The sequence below is a fragment of the Eulemur rufifrons genome, chromosome 9 (genome assembly GCF_041146395.1).
Source record: "Eulemur rufifrons isolate Redbay chromosome 9, OSU_ERuf_1, whole genome shotgun sequence".
NCBI lineage: Eukaryota > Metazoa > Chordata > Mammalia > Primates > Lemuridae > Eulemur > Eulemur rufifrons.
In genome coordinates, this window is record NC_090991.1 from 16,208,023 (window position 1) to 16,231,706 (window position 23,684).

The 23,684-nt window shown below is 52.5% G+C and overlaps 1 protein-coding gene across 2 annotated transcripts in view; it reads right to left on the reverse strand.

The window, feature by feature from the left end:
- ABR (ABR activator of RhoGEF and GTPase) overlaps positions 1-23,684 on the reverse strand; it is a 174,142-nt gene that overhangs the window by 118,331 nt on the left and 32,127 nt on the right. Inside the window, exon 1 of one of the 2 annotated variants that reach the window (XM_069482193.1) lies at positions 15,612-15,672. The exons of the other annotated variant lie outside the window; for it this stretch is intronic. Coding sequence (XP_069338294.1) covers positions 15,612-15,672 — 61 coding nt within the window. Of the gene's footprint in view, positions 1-15,611; positions 15,673-23,684 lie in introns of those variants that run through there. 2 annotated transcript variants of the gene reach the window in all.

Below are 23,684 nucleotides of genomic sequence, written 5' to 3' on the forward strand. Positions count from 1 at the left end.
ATCATAATCCCCATTTTGTAGATGAGTAAATCAAGGCACAGGAAGGTTAAATAACTCACTCATAGCCACATGGCTAGCCAGTGGTGGGGCTGGGATCTGACCATTGGCAGCCTGAGTCCAGAACCAGCTCTTCTGTCCACTTCCAGCTCCCTTTTAACAAGTATTTTAACCTCGTTCCAACATAGCCATTGCATCCAGAGAGACTAGCAAAGAATTAGACCAATTTCAGGCCCCTGTGCACAGGCAGGCTCAGTAATAATAAAAGCCCACATTTACATAATAAATTAACTCATTGTATCCTCACGCCGCCCTGTAAGGTAGACACTATTATCCCCATTTTACAGATGAAGAAACTGAAGCACAGAAAGGTCAAGTGTCTTGCCCAAGGTCACACAGCTGTTGAGTGGCCAAGCTTAGAGCTCAGGCAGTCTGATCCCAGACACTACCCTCTCTCTTGCTACCTGACTAAATTAGTAATGCTACAGTACACATACTTGTAACATGCCCAGGGGGCTGGCCTCTCAGGCCACAGCCCATGAGATGCAACTACAAGGGCAAGGCCACAGCTAGGACAGGCCCCACAGGAGCAGGGAGAAGCTGACAGTCAGGACAGATGGAAGGCACGGTGGTCTTGTGCCAATGGATGTGTGAGAGCAGACAGCCCGGTAAGAACAGCGGGACCATGACCCATGCCTGCCTGCTGGGCACAGAGGTAGACCCTGATGGGGTGCTGAATTCAGCCCTGTGTTATTTCAAACTTCAGGTCAGCCCATTAATGGATCATGCAGTTTGGTGGCTCACCTTTTGGAATGGATTGAAAAGGAATACCTCACCTAACAAGGGTAGGTATTGTTTTCTGGAACTTGTTTCAAGTGTGTGTGTGTGTGTGTGTGTGTGTGTATGATGCATGTGCTGTGCTGCCGTGTAAATGATTTTCCTACTATGGATTTTGTCCCAAAGTGCAGAAGTAACATTATTACCACTAAATAAGTTGTAGTTTATTCCTACAATGAAATTCTAGGCAGCTTTGACAATGAATAATTTAGAGCTATAGGCAAGAAAAAAGATGAACCTCAAAAACATAATTTTAAGAAGACAAAGGCGAGTCACAGAAAAATATTTATACTGTGACTCTATTTATATAAATTGTAGTTATATAAATAACTAACTACACAGTTATATTATTTAGGAATATATAAACATTATTTATATAATTCATAAATATATAAATAGCAAAAGAAGAGGGAAAGCTGACCATGAAATTCAAGATAGTGGTTACATCTGTCTGCAGTGGGTGGCGGGGGCAGTGAGGGGGAGTATTATGGGTTGAACTGTGATCCCCGAGTAAGATATGTTGGAGTCCTAACCCCAGTGCCTCAGAATACGACCTAGAGGTAATCATGGTAAAATGAGGTCATCAGGGTGGGCCCCGATGCAGCATGACTTGTGTCTTTACACAAAGGGGAAATGGGGACACAGAGAGAAGGCCACATGAAGATAAAGGCAGAGATTGGGATAAATCCAGACCAACCATCAGTCATTCACTCAGTTGCTCACTCACCAAATATTCCTTACGTTTCAGGCACTGTTCCAGTGGCCAGAGGTATAATAGAGAAAAGACGAAATAGCTGCCCTGTGGAGCTGAGTTCATGCAACAACCACACCCTGAGTGCGTACGAGGCTCCGGGGAGGGAGGTGAAGCAGGTGACTCAGTCAGTGCCTGCCCCCAGGAGCCCACGTGTGGGTTAATAGTAATGTTACTGTTCTCTGTTGAAGAAGGCAGGGGAGGAGAGATGTAGTACATTTTAGAGCATTTTCCATTGTGAATTATTAAAACTTTTAACAGAGTCCCTGCAGCAAGAAGGAAACTTCAGTTATATGGAAATCTCTCATGGTGGGACACTTGTCCAGTGGAGATACTGTCACTTGATCAAGGTGTTGGTCGTTAACCTTTCCGTCTCGAGGAGCGCTGCTGCTGAGTGCCTTGGCTGCAAGAAAGGGACAGGTGGCAGCAGGTCTGTGCAGCCTTCTGTATGGACAATAAGGACTCCCGGCCCAGGTATACCCTCCCTTCTCAGGTACACAAGGGCTGACGATGCCTAACTCTCACTTCCTTCCAAACACCTACCCTGCGCTTTTCAGAAAACCCCAGTCATCCAGAAGTGAAGTCTTTTTAAAACTGGGCTGAGGATGCCTGTTAAGTCCTCTAACCATGCCCCACGCCACTGGCTGATAGTGGCCCATTCCCCTCTGAACCCCAAACCAGCCCTGTGAGGTGCATTTCACTGCTGAGCGGCTTATTAAGTGGCTTACCCGATGCCGCATAGACATTAAGTGGGAGCTCTGGGATTCAAATCCAGGCTTTGCAATTCTGCAATTTCTCCTTCCTTTACCCACTTTACCCACATATCCTCCAGAGGTTAGAGGCTCCCAGCAGAAGTGAGAATGTTAAAAGACTCAGGGTACTCGCGGGTACCCAGCGAGTGTTTATCAATAACAACAATTATCCCTTACTCTGGCATAAAACAGTATGGTTAACACATATGGTCAGCATTTGTCTTCTTAGTTGATTTTTACACAACCCCAGGACATACACAGGGCGGGTATTTGTAACACTTACTTTGCAGATAGGGAGAGATTCAGAGAGAATGATTGTACCTGGACACAGGCTAGTTTCCTGGAGCGTGCTCCTCCAGGTCCATTCTCCCTGCTTATCCACCCAGTTTTCTGCCCCAGCAGGAGACCAGAGGCACAAGGGGCATGAGGCTGGGGTATTCTGTCCCTGGCTCCTCCCGGTGGGCCACCCAGGCCGGATGCTCCATTGAAGGTTGCAGCCCCTGCCCAGAAGCCCTGACCACACGGCCTCTGTCTCCAGGTCTGGGAACCCCCACATCTGGTCCCCTCACCCTGCCCACGTTTTGGTCACGGTCTCGTTATGAGCTCTCCCCAGACTCCCCAGTGTGAGCATGCTCTCTGTTTCCCGAGGGATCCTGATGGATGCGGCAGTAAGTAACCAGGCTGGGGACTCTGGTCTCCTGATGGATGAACCAGGGCCTCTCTGAATCAAGGGGCAGGAAGAAAGGAAGATAGCAGAGAACTAGAAAGAGCTTGTAGCAGAGACAACAGGCAAAGCTCTTGGATCTCAAATTTCTCTTTGAGTTAACCCAATTTAATCTTAGGAACATGAGAAAAGACCACGATACTGAGAAGCTGGAGGCCCATCGTGGGAAAAGAGTTGGGGAAAACTTGGCATCTGGGCTTCAGGCCCAGCAGGGTCACCAGTGCTACCCACTTGAGCATTCTGCAAACTCTGATCTCTGGTCACAAGCTGGGAGCAGCACTGGGGCAGCCCTTTGTAGCTGTCCCACCTCTGTTTCTGGGACAGGCCTGGGGTGAGGACAGGTCGGCCTTGAGGGGAAGTTGCCGGCACCTGAGGCTCAGCTCACCCTGTCCCAAGGAGCCAGCCAAGACTCTGGGAAAAGGGAGGTGCCACCTGCTGGTTTCCAGACCTTCTTTCCCATTCATCCCCTTGGCATAAAAGCACCCAGGGTTGGTGCTGGAATGGCAGGTTTCCACCAGCCTTGTCCATGCCAGGAGCTCACTGTTGGGCTGCATGGCCAGACCCTGGTGGCAGAGAAGAGTAAGGAGGAGGGCTCTTCTCAAGGGGTGGGACAGTGGGAAGTAGATTTCCTTCCTCTGCTTTTAGATAGTTTCCTAATCCTCAATAACTCCATACATCCATTTTATAGTGAGGGAAAAATTCTATCCTGGAGAATCATGAAAATTCTCAAGAAGGAAGACATCACATTGTAGCATAATTCTTTGTGAATTACTAAGTCTGAAATGGACCAGGCATTAGGATTTGCAGGGGAGGACTTCAGACAGGCCTGGAAGCCGGGCCTTTTAGGGATGCTCAATTCAAGGATGTTCTCCGTGAACACTCTGGGATGTGGTGGGGTTGTTTGCACCTGGAACAGGCTGACACAGGACCAGTGTCTCCAGGACAGCGAGGGGGTGGTGGGCAGGAAGATATAAACCCCAGTGTGAGCTCCTCATGCCTGGCTGAACCCTCTGGCTATGAAGTCACATCTCCTCTGGGAGCAGACTGCATTATCACCTGCCTTGTGAGATCATCCCTGTGGGTTGCCATGTCCTTGACCTTAAAGAAACTGTGTGTCCATTAACTGCAGCAACTGGTAAGCAAGATGCACCGGAGGGGCCTGGCTAAGAGCAAGAACGTTAATTTCTTGCTCATTACAGATGAGAAAACTGAGGCACAAATTAGTACATTTGTAAATTAGTATTAATAAATTTGTGCCTCAGTGTTCTCATCTGTATAGTGGAGATAATAAGCTTGTTCATGGGATGATTAAAAGAATAAGGGAGTTAACATACATAAAGTACTCGGAAGAGTGTGGGACACACAGCAAGTGCTAGGTTAATGTAGCTGTTATCACTTGCCTCTTTCCATTAATCACATCATTATTTTTGTGTGTTGACTTTCTAAAAACAATCTCAGTATTTCTGTGACAACTCCACAGAAACTTTTCCTCGGCTTGGCCTCTGGGTGCCAGGGGGTGGCACAAAGGAAAGAAGAAAGTAACGAAATGAGCAAGGAACATCTATCGAGATGGGACTCTTGCAGTGTTCCATACACACCACTTAATTCAGTGGTAGAAGCACCAGATAAAATGCAGGACACCCAGTTAATACGAACTGTGGATGAGCAACAAATAAGTTTTTAATGTAAGTACATCCCAAATTTTGCACGGGATATACGTAAAACATATTTCCTTGTTTATCTAAAATTCCAATTTAACTGGGCACCCTATATTTATCCAGTAACCCTTTAGGTAGGGTTGATAAAGTTGTTCCCACTCTATAGGTGAGGAAAATGAAGCTCACAAGAGGTTAAGTTGTCCGAGATAACAACAGTCCAAGACGATACTCAAAGGCCATGTTCCCAGTTCCCTGTTAGTGGCACCCTGCACCGCCTCCCTCCCACTGCACCCCTCCTCTAGAAGAGGGAACAGGCCTGGAGCCGGTGATGAGAACCTGCCCCTCGTGCCCTGGAGGGGGTGCAGGAAGAGCCGTTTTCTCCCAGAGAGAGGGAGCTACTGCTCCTCCAAAACCAGTGCCCAGGAAGCCTTCCTGGGCGGGTGGCCTGGGTAGGAGGTGCCCGAGAGGGCTGCAGTCAGCCAGGGTGGCACCCACAGCCCTTCCGGGAGCTGCCTCTGCCTGGGGTTGGAACCTGGAGGCAAAAAGCCCAGGAGAAAACTTAGGAAGCTCCAGAGGAAACCCCTCAGGAAGTCCTGAAATAGTTCCACAGCCAAGAGAGAAAACTTGCAAGTGAGAGCAGCCGTGACAGCGCCCCGGCCTCTCCGAGTCCAGGGCCCAGACCCCAGCGCCTCCCCGGAGCCCCCGCGGACGGCCTTCCCTGGGAGGGCCCTGCCTCTGCTCTCCCAGACTCCAAGGTGGGGCTTCACTTCCGTCATTCTCAGCTCTATTTTTATTCAAAGGTGGCAAGGAACAGCAAATGTTCAAAGCAGAACAATCGAGTCACCTGATTCCGTGTCTCTGGGACCATGGCTGACCTTTGCTGGGAGGGGGGCATCTAGGTCTAGAGCCCACTCCCCAGTCAATGATTACCCCAGGAGGTAACACTCAGCCTCCTCTTCACCTGGCTGAGAAAGGCCAAAGGGTGTCCCTCCAGGCAAAGGAACAGCATGTGCACAAGGCACCAAACTATGACCTGGCCTGGTGTGTCTGGGGAGCTGTGAGGAATTCGGTGGGGCTGGAGGGTGGGGAGTGCGGTAGGAGCACCAGGAGGTGAGGCTGCGGCTACGGATGGGTTGGAGCCAGTCTCTGCAAAGGCCCCCACCCTATGCTAAGAGTTTAGACTTTATCCTCCCTTGGAAGATGCTAGACTGGCCAGTGACTGAATCAGGCTCAGAGGACGGATGCTGCAGGAGTGTGGCAGCAATGGGGGCTTGTGAGAAATGCAGAGTCACAAGCCCCGGATCTGCTGAATCAGAATCTGCATTTCCACCATGAGAGACTTTAAACAAGGGGGTGGGGTGTATTTCCACAGTGTGTTTCCCCAGGTTAATCTACTATGGTCTAGGCAAACCCTGACTTGTGGCTGGGGCAGAGAGAGGGTCCCTGCTTTGATCTCTCCAATATCCTTTTCCGATTGCCCTTCTGCCCTCCTCACGCCCAGCTCTATCTCTCCCTGGACCCTCCCTGCTCCACGATTCCCTGAGGTGGCCCTGGTGCCCCGGAGCACTGCCTTTCTTCATACCCCTTGACCAACACAAAGCATTTCCCAAGCTCCCACTTGCTCAGTGTTACGGGAAAGGGAGAACCATGCAGTGGTTAAGTGTCAGTCCCCAAATGGGACTAGGCAAGTAGAGGAGCTTTTCAAACATACAGATGCCTGCGCCCCACCCTGAGGTCTCATTCCAAAGGACCTGGCATTTGGGTACCTCTGGCAAAGGGCACAGGCTGGGGCATCCAGACAGATCTGGGTTTTGTGCCCTTAGGGAAGACTTGGGAAAAGTTTCCTCATCCATAAAACAGGATTAAAATGGTTAAGACCTCAGCAGGTTGTGGAAGAGTAAATGGGATATCTTTTGTAAAGTGCACAGGAAATGTCTGGCACCCTATAAATGGCAGCCTTTGTTATTATTCTTCATGCCTCTAAGGAGTTTAGAATCTGGCAGAGAAGAAATGACAACTGGCATGAAACACTATATAGCAAAACACTATAAAACAATAGATAAGAAAGTGCTAAGTGACAAATGGCCCAGAGCAAGTAGCATTAGGGATTCTGAACTGGGGAATCTTACTAAAAGGCCTGGAGGGCTTCCTGGAGACAGCGGTAGCTGAGCTGAGGCTGGTTAAGAGCTCACCACCACACAGAGGTTTGGTGCAGCTCGGTGAGGGGCCTCACTGGCGGGAGGAGGGCGGTGTGCTGGGAAGCTGGAAAATCAGAATGGATAACAGAGGGCCCCCGGCCTGCGCATCTTGAAGGTGGTTTGGATCAAATGTGGTGGGAAAGGAAATGCCACACTGAAGGTTTCCGGGCAAAGGAGAGGCAGATGAAATGGCTTTAGCACAGCTACAGCCAACTGGAAAGGGGGTGGGAGCCTTCACTCAGCGAGGGGGCTTGAGGATACTGCAGGCATCCGCTACAAGGGCCTGGCTATGGTGGCTGCTGACCAGCTATGACGGGGTCGTCAGGCTAGAAACAGCTCTTCTGACAACAAATTGTGTTTCACCCTTCCTTTCTGGGAGCAGGAGATGAAATCAGCTCCTGCCTTTGCTCTCAGGAGGCTCCACACTCAGAGATGGCACATGGTGCCCGCTGGTCCACCCAGGCCTCCCGAGGGGGGAACACTGGGTCAGGAGCTGCCACGGGGTCTGCAAAATGATTGCAGGCTTAAATCAAAGGAAAGTGGCTGTTCCACATGGCTGGGTGGCACGCCAGCTGGTCTCATCAACCCTCTCAGTGATGCACTGGAAAAGTAACAACCAAGGCTTTCTGCTCCATTAACACCAAAGTTGGCCCTTCAGGGAGAAAATGGGGGTAGGGAGGCCGTGGGTTTCATCTAGACAGGGGCGCTCACAAAGGCCAGCTGTTCGAGCTGCCCTCAGGACGGGGGTGGGCAGAGGAGGGCAGAAGAGACCTTGTGTGCCCCCTATGGCAAAAGTCACCAGCAGAGGCCAATCACAATGGCTACCCTCTTCTCATCCTTAAAATGAGGGTAACAACCTTTCCCAGGTTTCCTGTGAGGATGAAATGTGGTCATGAACGTGAGAACACTAGCTCAAGTCTGGTACCCATTAGGTGTCCAATCAATTGCTTTGTTATTTTCATTTTCATTGGGAAATGGGCTCCGAAGAGAGATGTGTCAGGGGTTGCTTTTCATCTGGCCAGAATCCAGAGCTACAGAACAGTTTGACTTGGCTCAGGGTCCCAGCCAAAGGGGGATCTGCTAAGGTATAAGCCCACAAGGCACAGGCTTCTCCCCCCGACCCTCAATGGCCTCTCAGCGGGGGACCCTCTGAGCTTGGAGGCCATAGTGGGTATGGGGAGTGGGGCCAAAGGATCCACAACAAGCACCCCATCATTAACATGCTGTGCGTGGGTGAGTTCAAACACAGCTGCTGGATCTGCAGCCCAACCAGCCCTGGGCCTCAGCAAAGGACCCTGGTGCTCAGTGGCCTGATTTATGGCTGAGGGCTCTTTTTATTTTCCTCTTGAAACTGTGGAGGTGAATTTTAAAAGGCCCGAGAGCAGGGCCAGCGCGCTTAGGCTCTGCCAAGTCCTCTCTTCTTCCCAGTCCCCACTTCCTTGCTCCGACCCCACTCTGCTCTGGAAACTGGGCACTAGTTATACCCCACCCTTCCCCCAAAGTCTATTTTCTCTCTCTTTTTCTCTATCAGCACCTCTTGCCAATAATCCCAGGAACAACATATATGGGCTGGCATATGGGCTCCAAGTGCTTATATGCAGAGATTTCCTTAGGACCACCCAACAGGAAGGGGCAGCACCATGGGTGGGTGCTTACGGGATACCTGGGGGCAGAGAGCTGCCCCCATACAATGGGGGAGCCAAGACGTGGTCTTCACAACCGTCACTGTAGCTAGAGAGATGAACCAGATCAATAAACCTCAGTGAAATACCAGCTGCCAAGGGGCCCTCACTGGCACTGCTGTGAAGGGCCAGGGAGCGTGGGAGAAAGAGCACAGTTTAGAGTCGAGCCAACCTGGTACTCAATTCCTGGCCTGCAGTCTGGCTCTATGACCTTGAATTAATTCTTAACTTCCCTGAGCCCCAGTTCCCTTTCTATAAAATAGAGATAATAATTCCAGCCTCATAAGATGGGGGCTGCTGAGCCCTGGTGATGACAGGTGTGAAGTGCCTGGGCCAGTGCTGACACACAGTAGGTACTCAATTGGTCCTGGCTTTAATCATTACTGCTGTTGGAAGCTAAATGGGCCATAAAGCCAGAGAGAGATCAGATTTGACCCACTTCAAACCAGAAGACCTTCAGCAACAACTTAACCTCTCAGGGCCTCAGTTTTCTCATCTATAAAACAGGGGGCTGACAACAGGTCCCCTTCTTGGGTTGTCAGGATAATGTGGGAAGTACCTAGCCCAGCATCTGGCACACAGTAGGGCTGATTAAATGGTACATTTCTCTTCTATTCTTTCTTGATCAAATGGAAAAATCTAATTTCTATGAACGCAGCAGGACAGATGGGTCCAGTGATTCTGGAAGATGCAAGGATGCAGTTTCTATGTACCTCTGTAGGACACAGACACATTTCCCAAAGAGGTCCCCGTTTGAGTGCCATCACATAGCACACACCACCACCCTGCCCCCAGAACTCTCATAGAGGGGTCTTTCTCCTAAAAGTGCACCCTTTGGGTAAGGGAGAGACTCACTCAAAAAGATGGCCCACGAGCTGTCTGGGCCCAGGGTAACATGCAGCTGGACAGGGTAGCCACAACTGAGAAAATCAATTGCTGCTGTGGGGAGGAGATGTTCCCGTTCCCCAGCCAGAGAAATAACTGGGCTTAATTACACAGCATCTTTGGTCCCCATAATCTTGATCCATTAAACCCTTGCCGCTGCCCAGGAGGCAATGCCCAGGAGGAAGGGGTTAGCCAAGCACACTAATAGGATCAGCCCTCCAATCCCATGAAGGAAATTATGGTCACATCCTTCCCTAATAGCCCTGAATAAACCCACAGATCCCCAGTCAATACTGGGCTTTTCTAGGCAGCCCCACTCCACCGACAGCCAAGCCGCCCAGAGTGACGAGGACTCTGAGCTCTTTTGGCACTCACTGGTCTACCTGAGGCCTCCCAGCCACCCACCCCCTTCTGGAGACCTTGCTCACTTTAGGCAAAATGTTGGATCACACCTGCCATATCTACCTGTAATCTAGAGGGACATGAAGACATCAGAAATGAAGGCAGAGACAAGAAAGAAGGGAGTGGCACCTGGTCACTCAGCTCCCCATGGAGCCCATCCTCTCTGGCCCCCTCTACCGAAGACCAGGCTGACCCTGACATTTTCTGTGTGGCCAGTAAACCCATGTTCATCTTTTGTTCTGGTGTGTGGTGAGGAAGGAAGGGCAGGAGGAGAAGAGGGAATACAGCATGGGAGTGCAAAGCCGAGGGAGAGGCCCAAATCAGGTCTGAATCTGGGGACCAAGAACTGGCTGCCCCACCCGCAGGTGGTCATGGTACCAGCTGGCCCCACCTCACAAGGCTCTCCGTCAGATGCCTCAGGCAGGGGGAGGGCTGGGCTTTAGCCCCAACCCCCATCTGGGGTGCATTCTGTGGTCTGCCTGCTGCCCAGATTGCATTCTTCTTCCCCATTCACAGGGTCTGGATCACATTCTCCCCAAGCTTCAGGGACCAGTGGAACACGCCCCCTGCCATCCAGGTGCACCCATGTGTCCAACTGACCATATCTTGCCCTAAAAGATACAGCCTCCTCTATCGCAGCTCTAGAGACAGGTGAGCCCGCAGGCCTCTTCCACGGGTACAAGCAGTCACTCAGACCCTGCAGGTAGAAAGTATCGGGGTTGGGTACTCTAACCCCCAAGCATCACCTTAGCCTACCACTGGCATGGGCCTGGCAGGAGGCAAAGGACCTGGGGTTGTCTTGAGGCTGCCTCGTTCCAGGCTTGCCCCAAAGGGCTCAAGCTGAGCCAGACAGCTGCAGCACAAACACTGGCAGTGAAGCCTTCCAACCACAAGCCCTCGCAAAGCGCAGACTCCCTCGGGGGTCTCTGACTACACTACAAGCTACTACAATTACCAAATCCACACACCAGGAAACTTGTGAATGGGCCAGCTAACAGGTTTCTGGGATTTCTGTTGGAGTTAGGAGTTAAAGGAGATAGGAACCCAGAAGTTTTCTTTTCCCTCACATATTCATGCAACTGAAAACTATCTCGTGCGGCACTGGGCTAGGCACCACCTAGAAAACTGGTCCAGTACTATTCCTGCCCGGCCCCTCACCCCCTTTCCAGTCCCTTCCAAGCTCATCTGCAAGCCTTTCACAGATCCCTGTTCAATGATGAGGGCCGTGACGAGCTGGACAGCTGAGCATGTCAATAGCACTCATCTTCAAAGCACTTTATAAACATTAATTAATCCACACGACACCCATGAGAGACATCATAGCTTCACTTTACAGAGGAGTGGGCATAAAGAAGGTACCAGAATTGTCCCAGAAAGCAGATCATATCTCAGGAGGGCCCACGTCTTCTACCCCCAAGAGTGAGGCAGGATTTTCTCACCATTCCCCCATCCTGTGTCCCCCTAACAGCATTTTCTAGCTAATTCTCCACAGATTTCTTCCTTTTCCCAAAGAACAATAACAGCAACAGTCACAACAACAACAAATTAAGTTTCTCTGAGTAGAAGACTTAATTCTTCTGCCAGCCCCACCTCTGAGACTCCAGCAGCCATGACAATTACGGGCTGCTGTTCACAAAAAGGAATCAATTACTGGGGCTATTCAGAGACAAGAAAGCATCGGTCAGCCGGTGTTCACTAGCACATCAGGGGCGACCCGATGCAGCTGGGGCCAGCGAGTTGCTCTGATCAAACTCACCCGATCTGTCAGGACAGCGGCTTGGTCCTTGGTGTAGCTAATGTAGGACTGAGATGAAAGACTGAGGCAGGGTCATGACCACCTGGAGATAGGTCTGTATCCTCACAGCCCCAAATACTTCCCTGGCCCATGCATGGGGCACTGAGTCTATAAAGGGCATGAAAATATCACAAGAGACCAAAATATCCCTTGGAAATATTGCTTGGGGTAAGAGAAGTTGGCTCTAAAAGGCAGGCTGTAGTACCAACAGATGGTCACGTTCTGTCTTCTACAAGGTCCAAGAAACTGCATGCTTTTGATTGGCTCAGTAGGGTAGGTATGTTTGGGACCAGAACTGAATTGCTTGCGACCAAAAAAAAAAAAAGAGGCTGAAATAGCAAAGGCAGAGAGCTGAAATGCAACCCTCTGCCTCTCTTCTAAATAAATCCTGAACACACAATTTAAAGACTTTCCCTTGAAGAGGGGCCAGATTGTTAGCCTGCCTGGGGCACACATAGGTCTCAATCTAGGTCTTGCTCAGAGGGCTGTCTCCACTCCAAGGGACAGAGAAAGTTTCAGAGCCGCTACCCATCTTGGGGGCACGCCACAGAATTTAATTGAATGTAGTCTAATCCCACGATATAGACAAAAACAAAAAGAAAGTGGTAAGTGTTTAGTGGAAGGGCGGTGAAAGACACAGAGGAGTTAAGATAATGAAGAAAACAGCCCCGAAGAGTCACACCAGCCCCAGGGAAAGAACCTAGGCAAGGTACTGAGGGGTTGAAACTGACATTATTACATCAGTGCAGGAAAATGAGTGGCACAGAGACAGGAATTTGGGGTGGCTGGAACCGTTATCTGCCACTCCAGTTTGTCTGAGGCAAAGGACCCTGTTCTGGTCGGTCCCAGCTCACACTGGCAGCTGGGACCCAACCCATCTCCTTGAGTCAGACACATCAACATGACCCCAGCCCTTCAGAACTTCCACCACAGGGGAGAGAGGGGACTGGCTGCCTACCCCTTATCAAATGACCATCACCCTGTGATGGAAGTGGGCATGCACGCTCCTCCCGGCACAGACGCTAAAGCCAGAAAGAATAAGCTGACAACTCCAAAGGCAAGAAGTGTGTAGGGACAGGGCTGGTTGGCAGGCTGGCACCTGAGCAGTAGAGAACCACTGGCCTCAGTGGACTCAGACAGAGCCTCAGCCATCCCCACCTGGGCTCCTGGCCCAGTCCCCAGGTGCTGCAAGAGGCACAGGACAGGTTGGGGTCAGAGTCATTGAAAGCCACTTACCCTGCTGGACCATTTCAGGGAGAACTCTGCGACAGAGGTCCAGAGAGACAGATGTCCTCCATTGCATGACATCGCAAGGCCTGAATAAGCTCAGACATATCCAGTGACACTCAGAGTCCTCCTCACCTCTCTAGGGTATGATCTGAATTCCAGCTCTGTCACTGATCAGGTTTGTGGCCTTGGATAAATGATTTGTGCTAAGCCCCTGTTTCTTAACCTGTAAGAGTTGCAAAGTTGTGATGCTTGGAGGGAACGGACAAAGTACCTACCACAGGGCCTGGCATGCGGTAGGTACTCAGGAGAGGCAATTATCACTGTTACCAGCAGCGACACTTAGGAGGCACCTCTATCACAGAGTCATTCACATCTTTAAGTCACGCTGGCTGCCCTGTGCCCTGGGTGTACCCCCTCGACAATTCCTGATGGATCTGGCACTTGTGGGGACTTGCCACCCCAGGATTGTGAGCCTTGCAAGCAAACAGCTTCCCAAGAGGCAGAGGAACTTCCTCTGGGAGCCACAAAACCATGCTGCCAGGCAAATGACAGCCCGGGTATTTGTTTTAATTTAGGCTCTTGTCAAGAGGAAACTTGATGGCTAACAGCCCAAACATGACTGTACAGCACCTCCCCAGGAAGCCTCATGCTACGGCTCTCAAAGAAGCTGTTTTGAAGAGGGAGGCAGGGACTCCTCACACTGCTGCCAAGTCCGTGCCCCCTCCCATCCCATCCCCCAGGCTGCTCCAGGAGCCCAGAGGCCAGGGCAGCAGCAGTAGGGAGACAGCTCAGATACCAGCCTGCCCGAGTCAGGGCTGGTTAGCAGTACCCCCTAAGACGCCCTTGGCCTCATTCCCTTTTCCCCTAATTTCCTTTTCCCGGCATTCCTCTGGTCAGGAATGTCCAAGGCGGCCTCAGGCAATTTTGCTTCTCTGCTCCAGGCTCCAGAGGAGAGGGGTTGGGTGGGGAAGACTTGGAAATGATCTGGTTGGGGAATCTTCTTCAGCAATGAACAGAAAGCCAGAGACAGGTTTCCACTGGATTCCATGCTTTGGGAAATAGGAAAACCAGTACTGGGTTTTGCAAAGAGCCAGAAATATTCAGGAACACAAGCAGCATGTGAATATGAGGCATTGTTATGACTGTTATTTGCAAGAGCACAGCTACGAGAAGGTCACTAATCCTTCCTTTGGGTCAGGAGCTGATCTACATCAGGGCTCAGAACAGATGTGTGCCCCCATTCACACAGACACACGTGCATACACACGCCACACAGCCATGGGCCTGACCTCCACCCGACGACGCTGGCCTCTGCCTGGGAAGGAGCAGATGGAGTGGCTGCGCTTGGCGCAGGACCCACGCTCAGGGGATCCAGCTTTGCCCCTTTGATGTTGAAAAAACAAAGCAGAATGAACCATCGCTAGGAGAGCTCCTGGGGGGAGGAGAGGAAGGAAAGTGGGATGGAGGAGAAGGGGGAGGGAAAAGAAGATAGGGGGAAGGAAGAGGACCCAAGGGGATGCAGAGGTCAGAGGCTGAAAGTTGAGCACTACAGAGCCTCCAGGGCAAGACCTTGGGGCTCAAGGCAACATCCTTTTCCACCCCCACCTCAAAATATGACTGTTATCAAGGAACTTGAGCTAGGTTAACCCTTAAAAATGCCTTTGTCCCATGGCATCCAGTGTCTAGAACCAGAACCTGGCTGCACTTGCCTCCCCCAACTCCTATAATACATCAGAACTCCGGGCTGAGAGAGGTTGCAAGAGAGAGCAGGAGGGTCCCACTCAAGTGGATCAGGAAGGGTGAAATCCACTCACTATCTTTCTCAGGGGCCAGTAGGACCCTCTTTCTACATCACCGAAAGCATCTAGGGAAGGCATCTCAAGGGAGGGGTGGGGAGTAGGGGCAGGGGCGTTTCAGCCACCTAAGCAAGGCGGCGTGAGGGTGGGGGGGGGCTCACGGTTTAGCCCAAGACCCCAGGAAGTACCGGTGATCAGTTACACATCCCCCCTCACACCCCCCCTTGGCCGTGCAAGAGCAATCACATGCTCGCAGCAGATTTGGGAGCGAGGGGGTGGAGAACCGGAGGTTGTTTTTTTTTTTTCTTTTTTGGAGGTGGTGGTGGTGATGAGGGTGGGGGTGGTGATGAGGCTGGCAGGAAAGATTGCTGAGCCCGGGATTTTAGCTCCTTCATCCAATGGTCCCCACAGAAATCTGTACCTGCAGTCTCCTTTCCCACCCGATCCCACTCCCGCCACCCCAAACCACACAGCGGGCTAAGGATGTCCCTGAGGTGGCAAACTCGGGTGCCAAGGACTTTTCCCAAAATGACCGTTCTGCTCCAGTGCGGACAGAGAAGCTGCCAGTCTGGGAACCGAGGCAGCACCCTAAAAGGACTCACCCCTCTTCCTGAGGGTTTGGGAATGCCGGGTTACACAACAGGTGGGAGGGGGTGACACAGCTCTCTTGGCCCCGTCGGCCCACGGCCCCCCGCCCACCCACCTGAAGTCCGCTCGGGAACCCCATCTGCGGTCGATCGCGGGAGGCCCCACGCCGCTCCCGACCGCTGGGCACCTGGCCAGCACAGCGCGCAGCCCCCCGCCCGCGCGGCTCCCACGCAAGCCCCGCACCTCGAGACCCGGGGCCGTCGGGGCTCCGCGGGCCCGCTCCCGCCCGGCCTCCCGGGCCCCAGCGCACACGTACTGCTGTAGAGGGTGTCGATCCAGGACAGGCGCGGCAGGCCCCGGTGGCTGAGCGGCTCCATGCCCGCAGCTCCGCGGCGGCAGCGGCGGCGGCTCCGTCAGATCGGAAACCAGACCCTCATCTCACAACAAAGGAGGGAGGGCGCGGGCGGGGAGCCGGGAGGGGCGGCCGGCTCCGGAGGCCGAAGTTGCCGAGCGCGGGGTGGAGGCTGGGGAGGCAGGGAAACAGGTAGCAGGGAGGAGCGAGCCCGAGCTGCCGGGGGAGGAGGCGAGGGCGGGCGGGGGCAGCCGGGCGCCCCCGGGAAGCCTTCCGGCCACTGCGGCCGCGGCGAGCACCGCGGCGGATCCCGGAGCCGCGGCCCCGCAGCCGGCCCGCCAACTAGCAACTTCCCGGGGGCTGCGCGGCGCCCAGAGGCGGGGGGTGGAGGCCGCGACCAATCGGCGCGAGGCTCCGGCGCGCCCCCACCCCTAGCTGCAGCACGCCTCCGGACCCGGGTGCGGGGTGTGGGGGGCAGCGCCGTGCCCCACCGACGCCCAGGCCAGAGGGGCTCCAGCGGTACGCGAGGAGTGGTCCCGCGGGGATCTCCGGGCTGCGGCGCAGACCCGGGCTCCCCCTCCTCCCCTCGCTGGGCTCAGCAGAATTCTGGCAATCCGCAGACTAGGTGCCGCGAGGAGACCTATGGGCCCGCAGGGTGACATCACCTGCCACCCCAGGATCTCTAAGCGCAGTTTCGGGTGCCGGTGCGGCTGCCAGGCCCCTCCCCTAGACAAGCCTGGGAGGCGGCGCTGACGGGGTTAAGGTCCTGAGCGCCGCGGGAAGGCTCAGCTGCCGGGTACGCTTTCCTTCCAAACCTCAACAGAGCCTCAACCATTTAAACACCCTTGACCTTAGAGCGCGCCAGTTCCTGCCCTACACACCAGGGGGCGAAGGTCAACGAGGGGCTGAGGAGGAAGGGCAGTCTCCAATACGCCCCTTCTGGGCGGGAGGACAAACTGGGGTACAGGAGAAGCTTCAGGGTGTCCACTGGATCCCCCACCCCGGGTCCCTCTCGGGGATGCCTAGCCGCAGCCCAGGGGGCCCAGCAGGTATACATGATCCGTACAGGTTGAGGGAAGTCTGGGGTCAAGATGCCTCTGAGAATAGAACCTTTAGAAGCAAAATTCCTTCTAACAAAGACCCCTTCCCCTAAGGGCAGTGAGGAGATTGGGGGGTCCTTATGCCTGTCCCCTGTGTGCTAGTTCTATGGGACCCTCGGCAACTTTCCCATAGATCAGGTCTTGCAGACCTCCTCAGAGCGGGGTCAGTGGGGCCTGCCAGGGAGCCCTGTACTGAGCCACCTATTTATCTCAGACAGTGACATTTCTGATAGTGGAGCAGTCCTCAGCCCACCCCATCCCCAGGAAGTTAAGGGCAAAACCGTCATGGGACCCATCTCTACAGAGGCCTATAGGAAGGTCTCCGTGGAGGGCAGTGTTGTCAGCATCTACAGAACACTGTGTGTGTGTGTGGGGCGGGGGGTCCTCATCATTCCAAACAGCCACAGATCAAGTTCTTAAGCGGAGAAGCAGACCCTCACTCATGATGCTGAGAGGAAGCCTGTGCCCAGCCCCTCGAGCTGCTAGGGCAGAGGCCTCTGCAGCTGCCCAAGAGGAGATGGTGGCCACCAGCTCATGGCAGGTTGGGTGAGCCCCTGGGAGGTGCAGGGGGAGATGCTCTGGGGTCTGGAAGCCTCTACAGGTGGCTGCAGCAGATGCTTTTCAACATTAGCCTCTTCCTAAGTCTACTAGGCTCTCCGCGACCCCAACCAACCCTCCTGGCTCAGGCACTGGCTCCGCCTCTACCTGCCCCTCCCTGCTCAGCTGTCGCCCTCCCACTGTCCCTGACTCGCACATAAGATAGGGAGGACCGAACAGGCACCTGGAGCTTGGCATGGAGGGGGGCGTGCATCTCCAATGAGATGCTCCAGAAATAGAGCTCCGGCATGGGAGAGGGAACAAGCAGGCTCTCCGAGGAACAGATGGAGGATGGTGAGGCCAGAGGGGCAGAGAAGGGCAAGGGCTTCTCTTCTTCCCACATGGAGCTCTCTGAAGGCACAGAACCCAGGAGAGAGGTGGAAACAGGAGCATGAGCTGCAGCCACCAGCAGCCACCAGCCCAGGGAGGCAGCAGCACTGTCCCCTGCCCAATGACAACAACAACAACCAAGAGAGCCTGGGCCCTCTCCCCACATTGTGGGGGGTTTTCCTGACGGCCACATCCGGTGCTGACTGCGAGGAAGCCATGGATGTATGTTTCTGTGTGAGTCACATACATTTGCATACATTTTACATTTTTATCTACAAAGGCTTGAACACTATTTTCGGCATCTTTCAAGCTAAAATGTTGCAGTTGCTCTCCTTAGCTTTGCTGTAATTTGCTTTTTCGTACATTCTGTTTAATCCTGCCATGGACCTTCCACTCCACACACAATATTGGGTAGAGGGAGAGATGAATCTCGGAGGCCGTAAAGAGGAAGACTTCTAATAGCTAACATCGAATGCCTACTGTGTGCCCGGCTTGGGTTTCAGTGCTTTGTTCACAGGAATTATCTCACTGTGAACATCACTGTTATCTTAGTTTTCTCCATTTCCCAGATGAGAAAACAGAGGCACTGAGCAGCTAAGTAACCCACCTGGACAAGTTAAGTGGGGGCTGGGACTTGAACCCAGGCAGTCTGTTTGTGCTCTTAAATGCCAAGCATGCTGCCTGCACTGCCAGCTGACTGGTGAACGCAGGATTCCAGGTCAAAGGTCCCTGGAAATCTTCGTTGGTCTGTGGGTTAGAGATCACCTTCTAGGAAACCCTGCACCAGCCCTCTTCCATCTCCGGATGTCTATATCAGACACATGTGTCTTGGGAAAGGGCAGTTACTTCAAGATTCCCTTGATGCCTTTATTGGACCGTCTCCAGTAGATGTTAACACTGCACGGCCTGATTCTAATGTTGGCCATAGAGACAGTATGTGGGCCCTTGAATACCACGGTGATTTGGGACTGGAACAGAAGCCTCCAGATCCCTGGCACTGAGGACACGTAGGAGGTTGGGGAGACCTAACACCATGCCCTGGGAAAGAAGGAGTTACAGAGTCATTGTCATTTGTACTTTGCCAAAGGTGATGCTACCCTGAAGTGCTCTTAATCCCAGCCATCAGCCCCAATCTGTCAGAGCAGCAGGGAGGTGTTCTTGTAGACAGACCTCCCTGATTCAGCTAAGTACAGATTTGGACCAGCCCATGCTCCCCCAGGCACTGAGTCTGCATCCATCACACCGCCTCCCCCGAGTGCTCTCTAACCATTCCCTGTCCAGTCCATGGGGCCAAACTGGATATCTTTACTTTTCTTCCTGTCTCACATTAGCAACTCAGCTCCATCATGCATGATAGGAAGGCCCCAGGAGTCCCTGCATCCTTGACCATGCAGAGGTCACCGCTGGTGAAAAGGCTGTGTTCCCTGGCAGGGGCCAGGCAGGGAACACCAGTGCGTACAGAGGCTGGATGCACAAATGGTGGGAGAGGGGGAAGAGGAGCCCTCCACATTCAATTGAAAACAGACTGTGATGACCAAAAAACCAAGAGTTTGCACCCTCCCTGGCAGATTAGCTCTTTCAAAGTTGGGATTGCATCTTTTTCATTGCAGCACACCCAGTGCTCAGCTCAGTGGATGAATGAGGCCCGGATAGGCCTCCAAAGCATCTATAACTGTACTGTGCCCCCAGGTGAGTGCTTTTTCTGCCAAAAGCCCAACATGCATTACTGGCAGACTGGCATCCAATAAAGCATGTTGAATAAATGAAATTAATGACAACTAGCATTTACTGAGTGTTGCTTAGGTGCCAGGCACTGCTCTGTGTGCTTTACATAGGTTATTTCACCCAGTCCTCACAATAGGCCAATCTACTATCACGTCCATTTTAAAGAAGAAGAAATTTAGGTGCAGAAGGGCTAAGCCATTGGCTGGCTAGCAGATAGCGACACCTGGAAATGAACCGAATCTGAATCCAGAATTCACTTGCATAATCTCTGTATTGGGCTGCAATGAGTGAACAAATGAATAAACAGAATGAAGTTAAACTCAGGGAGGAAGAAATCTGAGCTATAGGAGGAATGCAAGGCAGTGTTATTTCAGAACCCCCCCGGGCCACCAATGATTAAGCAAAAAGAGAACTGGTTCCCAAAGAAAACCGCATCTACTACAACAGGGCAGATGACCCTGGAGACAAGCTGAACGCAATCCAATCACAGTCTCCTGAATGCCTGTGCCTGCCAAACCCCACTGCTTCTATGCCTCAGGCCAGTCTCTAGCTTTCCCAGCCTCAGTTTTCACATCTATAGATGGTGGGCACCCAGGTGAATCAGGTAGATGACCTCGAGACCTTCTGTCAGCCCTAGCAGACTATAAACTTTGCCTCCTAGCAGATCCTGGTGTGGCCTGTTTTCCACTCCTTGCTTCATTTCCTTTTCCTTGGTACAGTAAAGAAGTATTTACTATCTTTTTTTTTTTTTTTTTTTGACACAGAGTCTCACTCTGTTGCCTGGACTAGAGTCCCATGGTGTCAGCCTAGCTCACAGCAACCTCAAACTCCTGGGCTCAAGGGATCCTCCTGCCTCAGCCTCCCGAGTAGCTGGGACTACAGGCACCTATCACCATGCCTGGCTAATTTTTTCTATTTTTAGTAGAGATGGGGGTCTCACTCTTGCTCAGGCTGTTCTCAAACTCCTGACCTCGAGCGATCCTCCCGCCTCAGCCTCCCAGAGTGCTAAGATTACTGGCGTGAGCTACCGTGCCCAGCCTAAGTATTTACTATTCTAAGATTCATCCTCAGAAGAAAACTCCCCACGCCTCCACAGAGTCACATCTAAGGGAGAAGGCCTGGCCTAAGAGTCTGCCTTTTGCCCTTTTCCTACTTTGCCTCTTCTCAGCTTCCTAGCTTTTCTAGCAGGCAGTGAGATCTACAGGCAACAGAGATTTACTCAAATTATTCATTTCTCTACCAAAGTTTCGCATCAGCTTGAGTCATGGGAAAGATCTGCAGCTCTGGCAAAACGTAGACCTGCTCTCCAGAGAACTGCATTCGCCCCCCTGCTGCCTCCCTCAGCATCCCTGCCAGGAGAAAGCACGGTGAAGTCCAGGTCCCTGTAGCTGTGACACTCCCCACACATACGGACACATTTCCCAGGGGCTGTGATGGCTGGGAGGGTCACAGCAAGTCCAGCATTCTGGACAGAGCAGCTGGTTTAGATTATACCAACAAGCTGCAATTTTAGGAGGGTCTCTTGCCAAGCCCCGGCTCAAACAGCCCTCCCCTGACAGTGCTCAGATTGCAACACCCAGGGGTCAACGAGAGAGTTTTCCCAAAGAGTCTGTGAGAGGGCTCCACCACAGGGTCTGGAGCCCCCTTCCCAATTTACTCACCGCCAAGTCCCCATCAGCATTTGGAAAGACGCCAGCAGACGAAGAGACGGAAGGATTCTCTAAGTCCTCAAAACCCAGAGACCTAGTTCGATGGCTCCAATCCCATCAGTCCCAAGGGAAGCAGGAGCATGTCCAGTGGGGGTCAGAGCTCCCAGGCTGGCCCTCTGCCCTCCTGTGGTCACCACTGCCCTGAAGCTGGCTGTGCTTCTCGCTCTTCCAGCCAGAGTTCTGCAGATGTGTCCCAGCCCTGCGCTGCTCTGCCAGAATCTCTGACGCCACCCACCAGGCTGGCCCTGTCCCCGTAGGCCCAGGAGTGGCCGCAGGGGCTGAGGGCAGGCTGTCAAGGAGACTGGCTCCAAAGAGGTGGCGGCTCCACATTCAGGAAGGCAAGGACAACGGAGCCTCACAGCCTAGCCAGTGGCGCCTGCCATCAGTGGATCCCGCTTTGGGGTTGTCTGTCAAGTATGCCGGTGTGTGGCTGTGTCTCTTTAAGGACCAGGCCTCTTTAAGGCAAGTTCCCTCTGCAGTCAACTCCTGCCACCACCGGTCCTGCGGCAGAAAGTGTGGGCTCCCGAGCGCCATCTGGTGGCCCAACAGAGTGGCACTTCGGCCACCAGAGGTGTTCTAGCCAAGAGGCCTGGTAGTGCCCGGATAAAAACTCAGCTTCTCGACCAGATTCTGCACAGGGATGCAGGTTACAGTTGAGAGCGATGAGGCTAGGGAAGTCAGGAGGAACTCCGTTTGGTCAGGAGGCAGTAGGGTCCCCCAAGAGTGACGTGAAGCGAATGACCATCCCCCAATCAAAATCTTCACTAAGAGATTCTCAAATGGGGAGATTTCCCCAATCTCCCTGCTTGCCAGCTGCAGAGACCTGAAGCACAGCTGCACATAACCTTGTCCTCTTAATCACTGAAACAGTCGTTCTCAATTAGGGGAGGGGTAGTCGGTATTGCCCCACCAGGAAGTATTTAAAAATGTGTGGGAGCGTTTAAAGTGGTCACAAGAACTAGGGGGAATTACTGGCATTGAATGAGCAGGAGCCAGAGATGTTAAAACGTCCTGCAACATGTAGGACTGTCCTAAAGAACATCTGTACTCAATGCCAACAGCACTGAGAACACTACCAGGTTACGGGGAACTGAGGACGGTTGTGCACGGCAAGCTCATACACCCACCCCTTCTTTTCCCATCACGCTGCCTTTGGTGTTCTCCCTAACTCGATTGCGCCTTTATGAACTTAGGGGTTGAGAGAGGCCTGGGTCAGACCACCTTCACAGGGGATGCCAGTGCTTCTGGCTGCCCCTCCCCAGAGGTCAGGCACGCACACCTGCACCCAGCCTGCACTGGTTCATCACGACCCTTGGAAGGGAGAGGCTGGCAGGCCAACTCAAACCGTTAGGAGCCAGCAGATGGTCTCTGAAAAGAAATCATACAAGGCCCAGCAATGCCACTCCCTAACTCCCAAGGGACCATCCCTGCCTCCCTTCCCACTGGGATGACTCAACCTAACCCTGTTCTCTGTCCCTGAATTGCACCAGGAAATGCATCTTTTATATAAGGCAATTTCAAGTTCTGATCGTGAAACCTCATGACTCCTAATTTCCTCTTCCCCAAACTCTTTGCACCTTGTCCTGAGCTGGTCAGCTCAGTCTCATAAACACAGCGCTGGGGGCCAACATGAGAAACCAATAAACATGATGTGTTCTAATGAAGAAAGAGTGGAAAAAGACACGACTCTGGACACAGTGGCCAGTGAAAGCTGCACAATGGTCACGTTGGAGCTGGGTCTGTTGGTTTGAGCAGTCCCAGGCTCATGAGGCTGACATCATAAGTACAAAGATCAATTGGAGGAAAAAGTTTCCCGCTTCCCACAGCAACTAGAGAGCACTCTAAAACAAACCTGGCATGCCAGTGCTCTCCTACCAAGACTCACCTACGGCTTCCCACTGCTGTCAGCATAAAGACACATATCCTTTTGGTGGCCTACAAGGTTCTGTGCCCTGGCCTCTGTATCCCTTTTAGCTTCATCGCCACATTCTCCTCTTTTCTCTTTTCTGCTTTTTCCTGCATCAGAACTTTTGCACAGGTTGATATGTCTGGCTAAATGCTCTGCTTCCACTCTGTCTGGGTGTCTGCTCTTCACCCTTCCTGCCTTAACTTAAATTTCACTTCTAGGGAGCTTTTCCTAACCACCCCACCAGGGAGGCCAGTGCTCTTGTAAATTGTTCAGAGCCTGTCTCTTTTGCTAGACTGAGAACTCTCAGACGGTAGGAACCACATCTCTCTTGTTCACTGTAACCTTAGCACCTTGCACAAATAGTAGTTTGAATGAATGGATGAGTAAATGTAAATGAATGAATGAATGACCAAGTATGTCAAAAGAACCTGGAATGAGGCAGTACAGATGCTTCAGCTGGCCCTGCTCCACCAACTGGAAGAGAACTGTCTGGGCTGGGTGGGATGTGCATGCTGAGAATGGCCACACTCTGTGGAAAGACTCAGAAAAAGAACAACAGGATGCTGGAATCCTGGGTGGGAGAACTGCTGCTCCAATTAATTCTCTAACTGCTCAGAAAAAAACCTCAACTGAAAACTCCCCGATGCACAGGGCTCCCTGGCTAAGC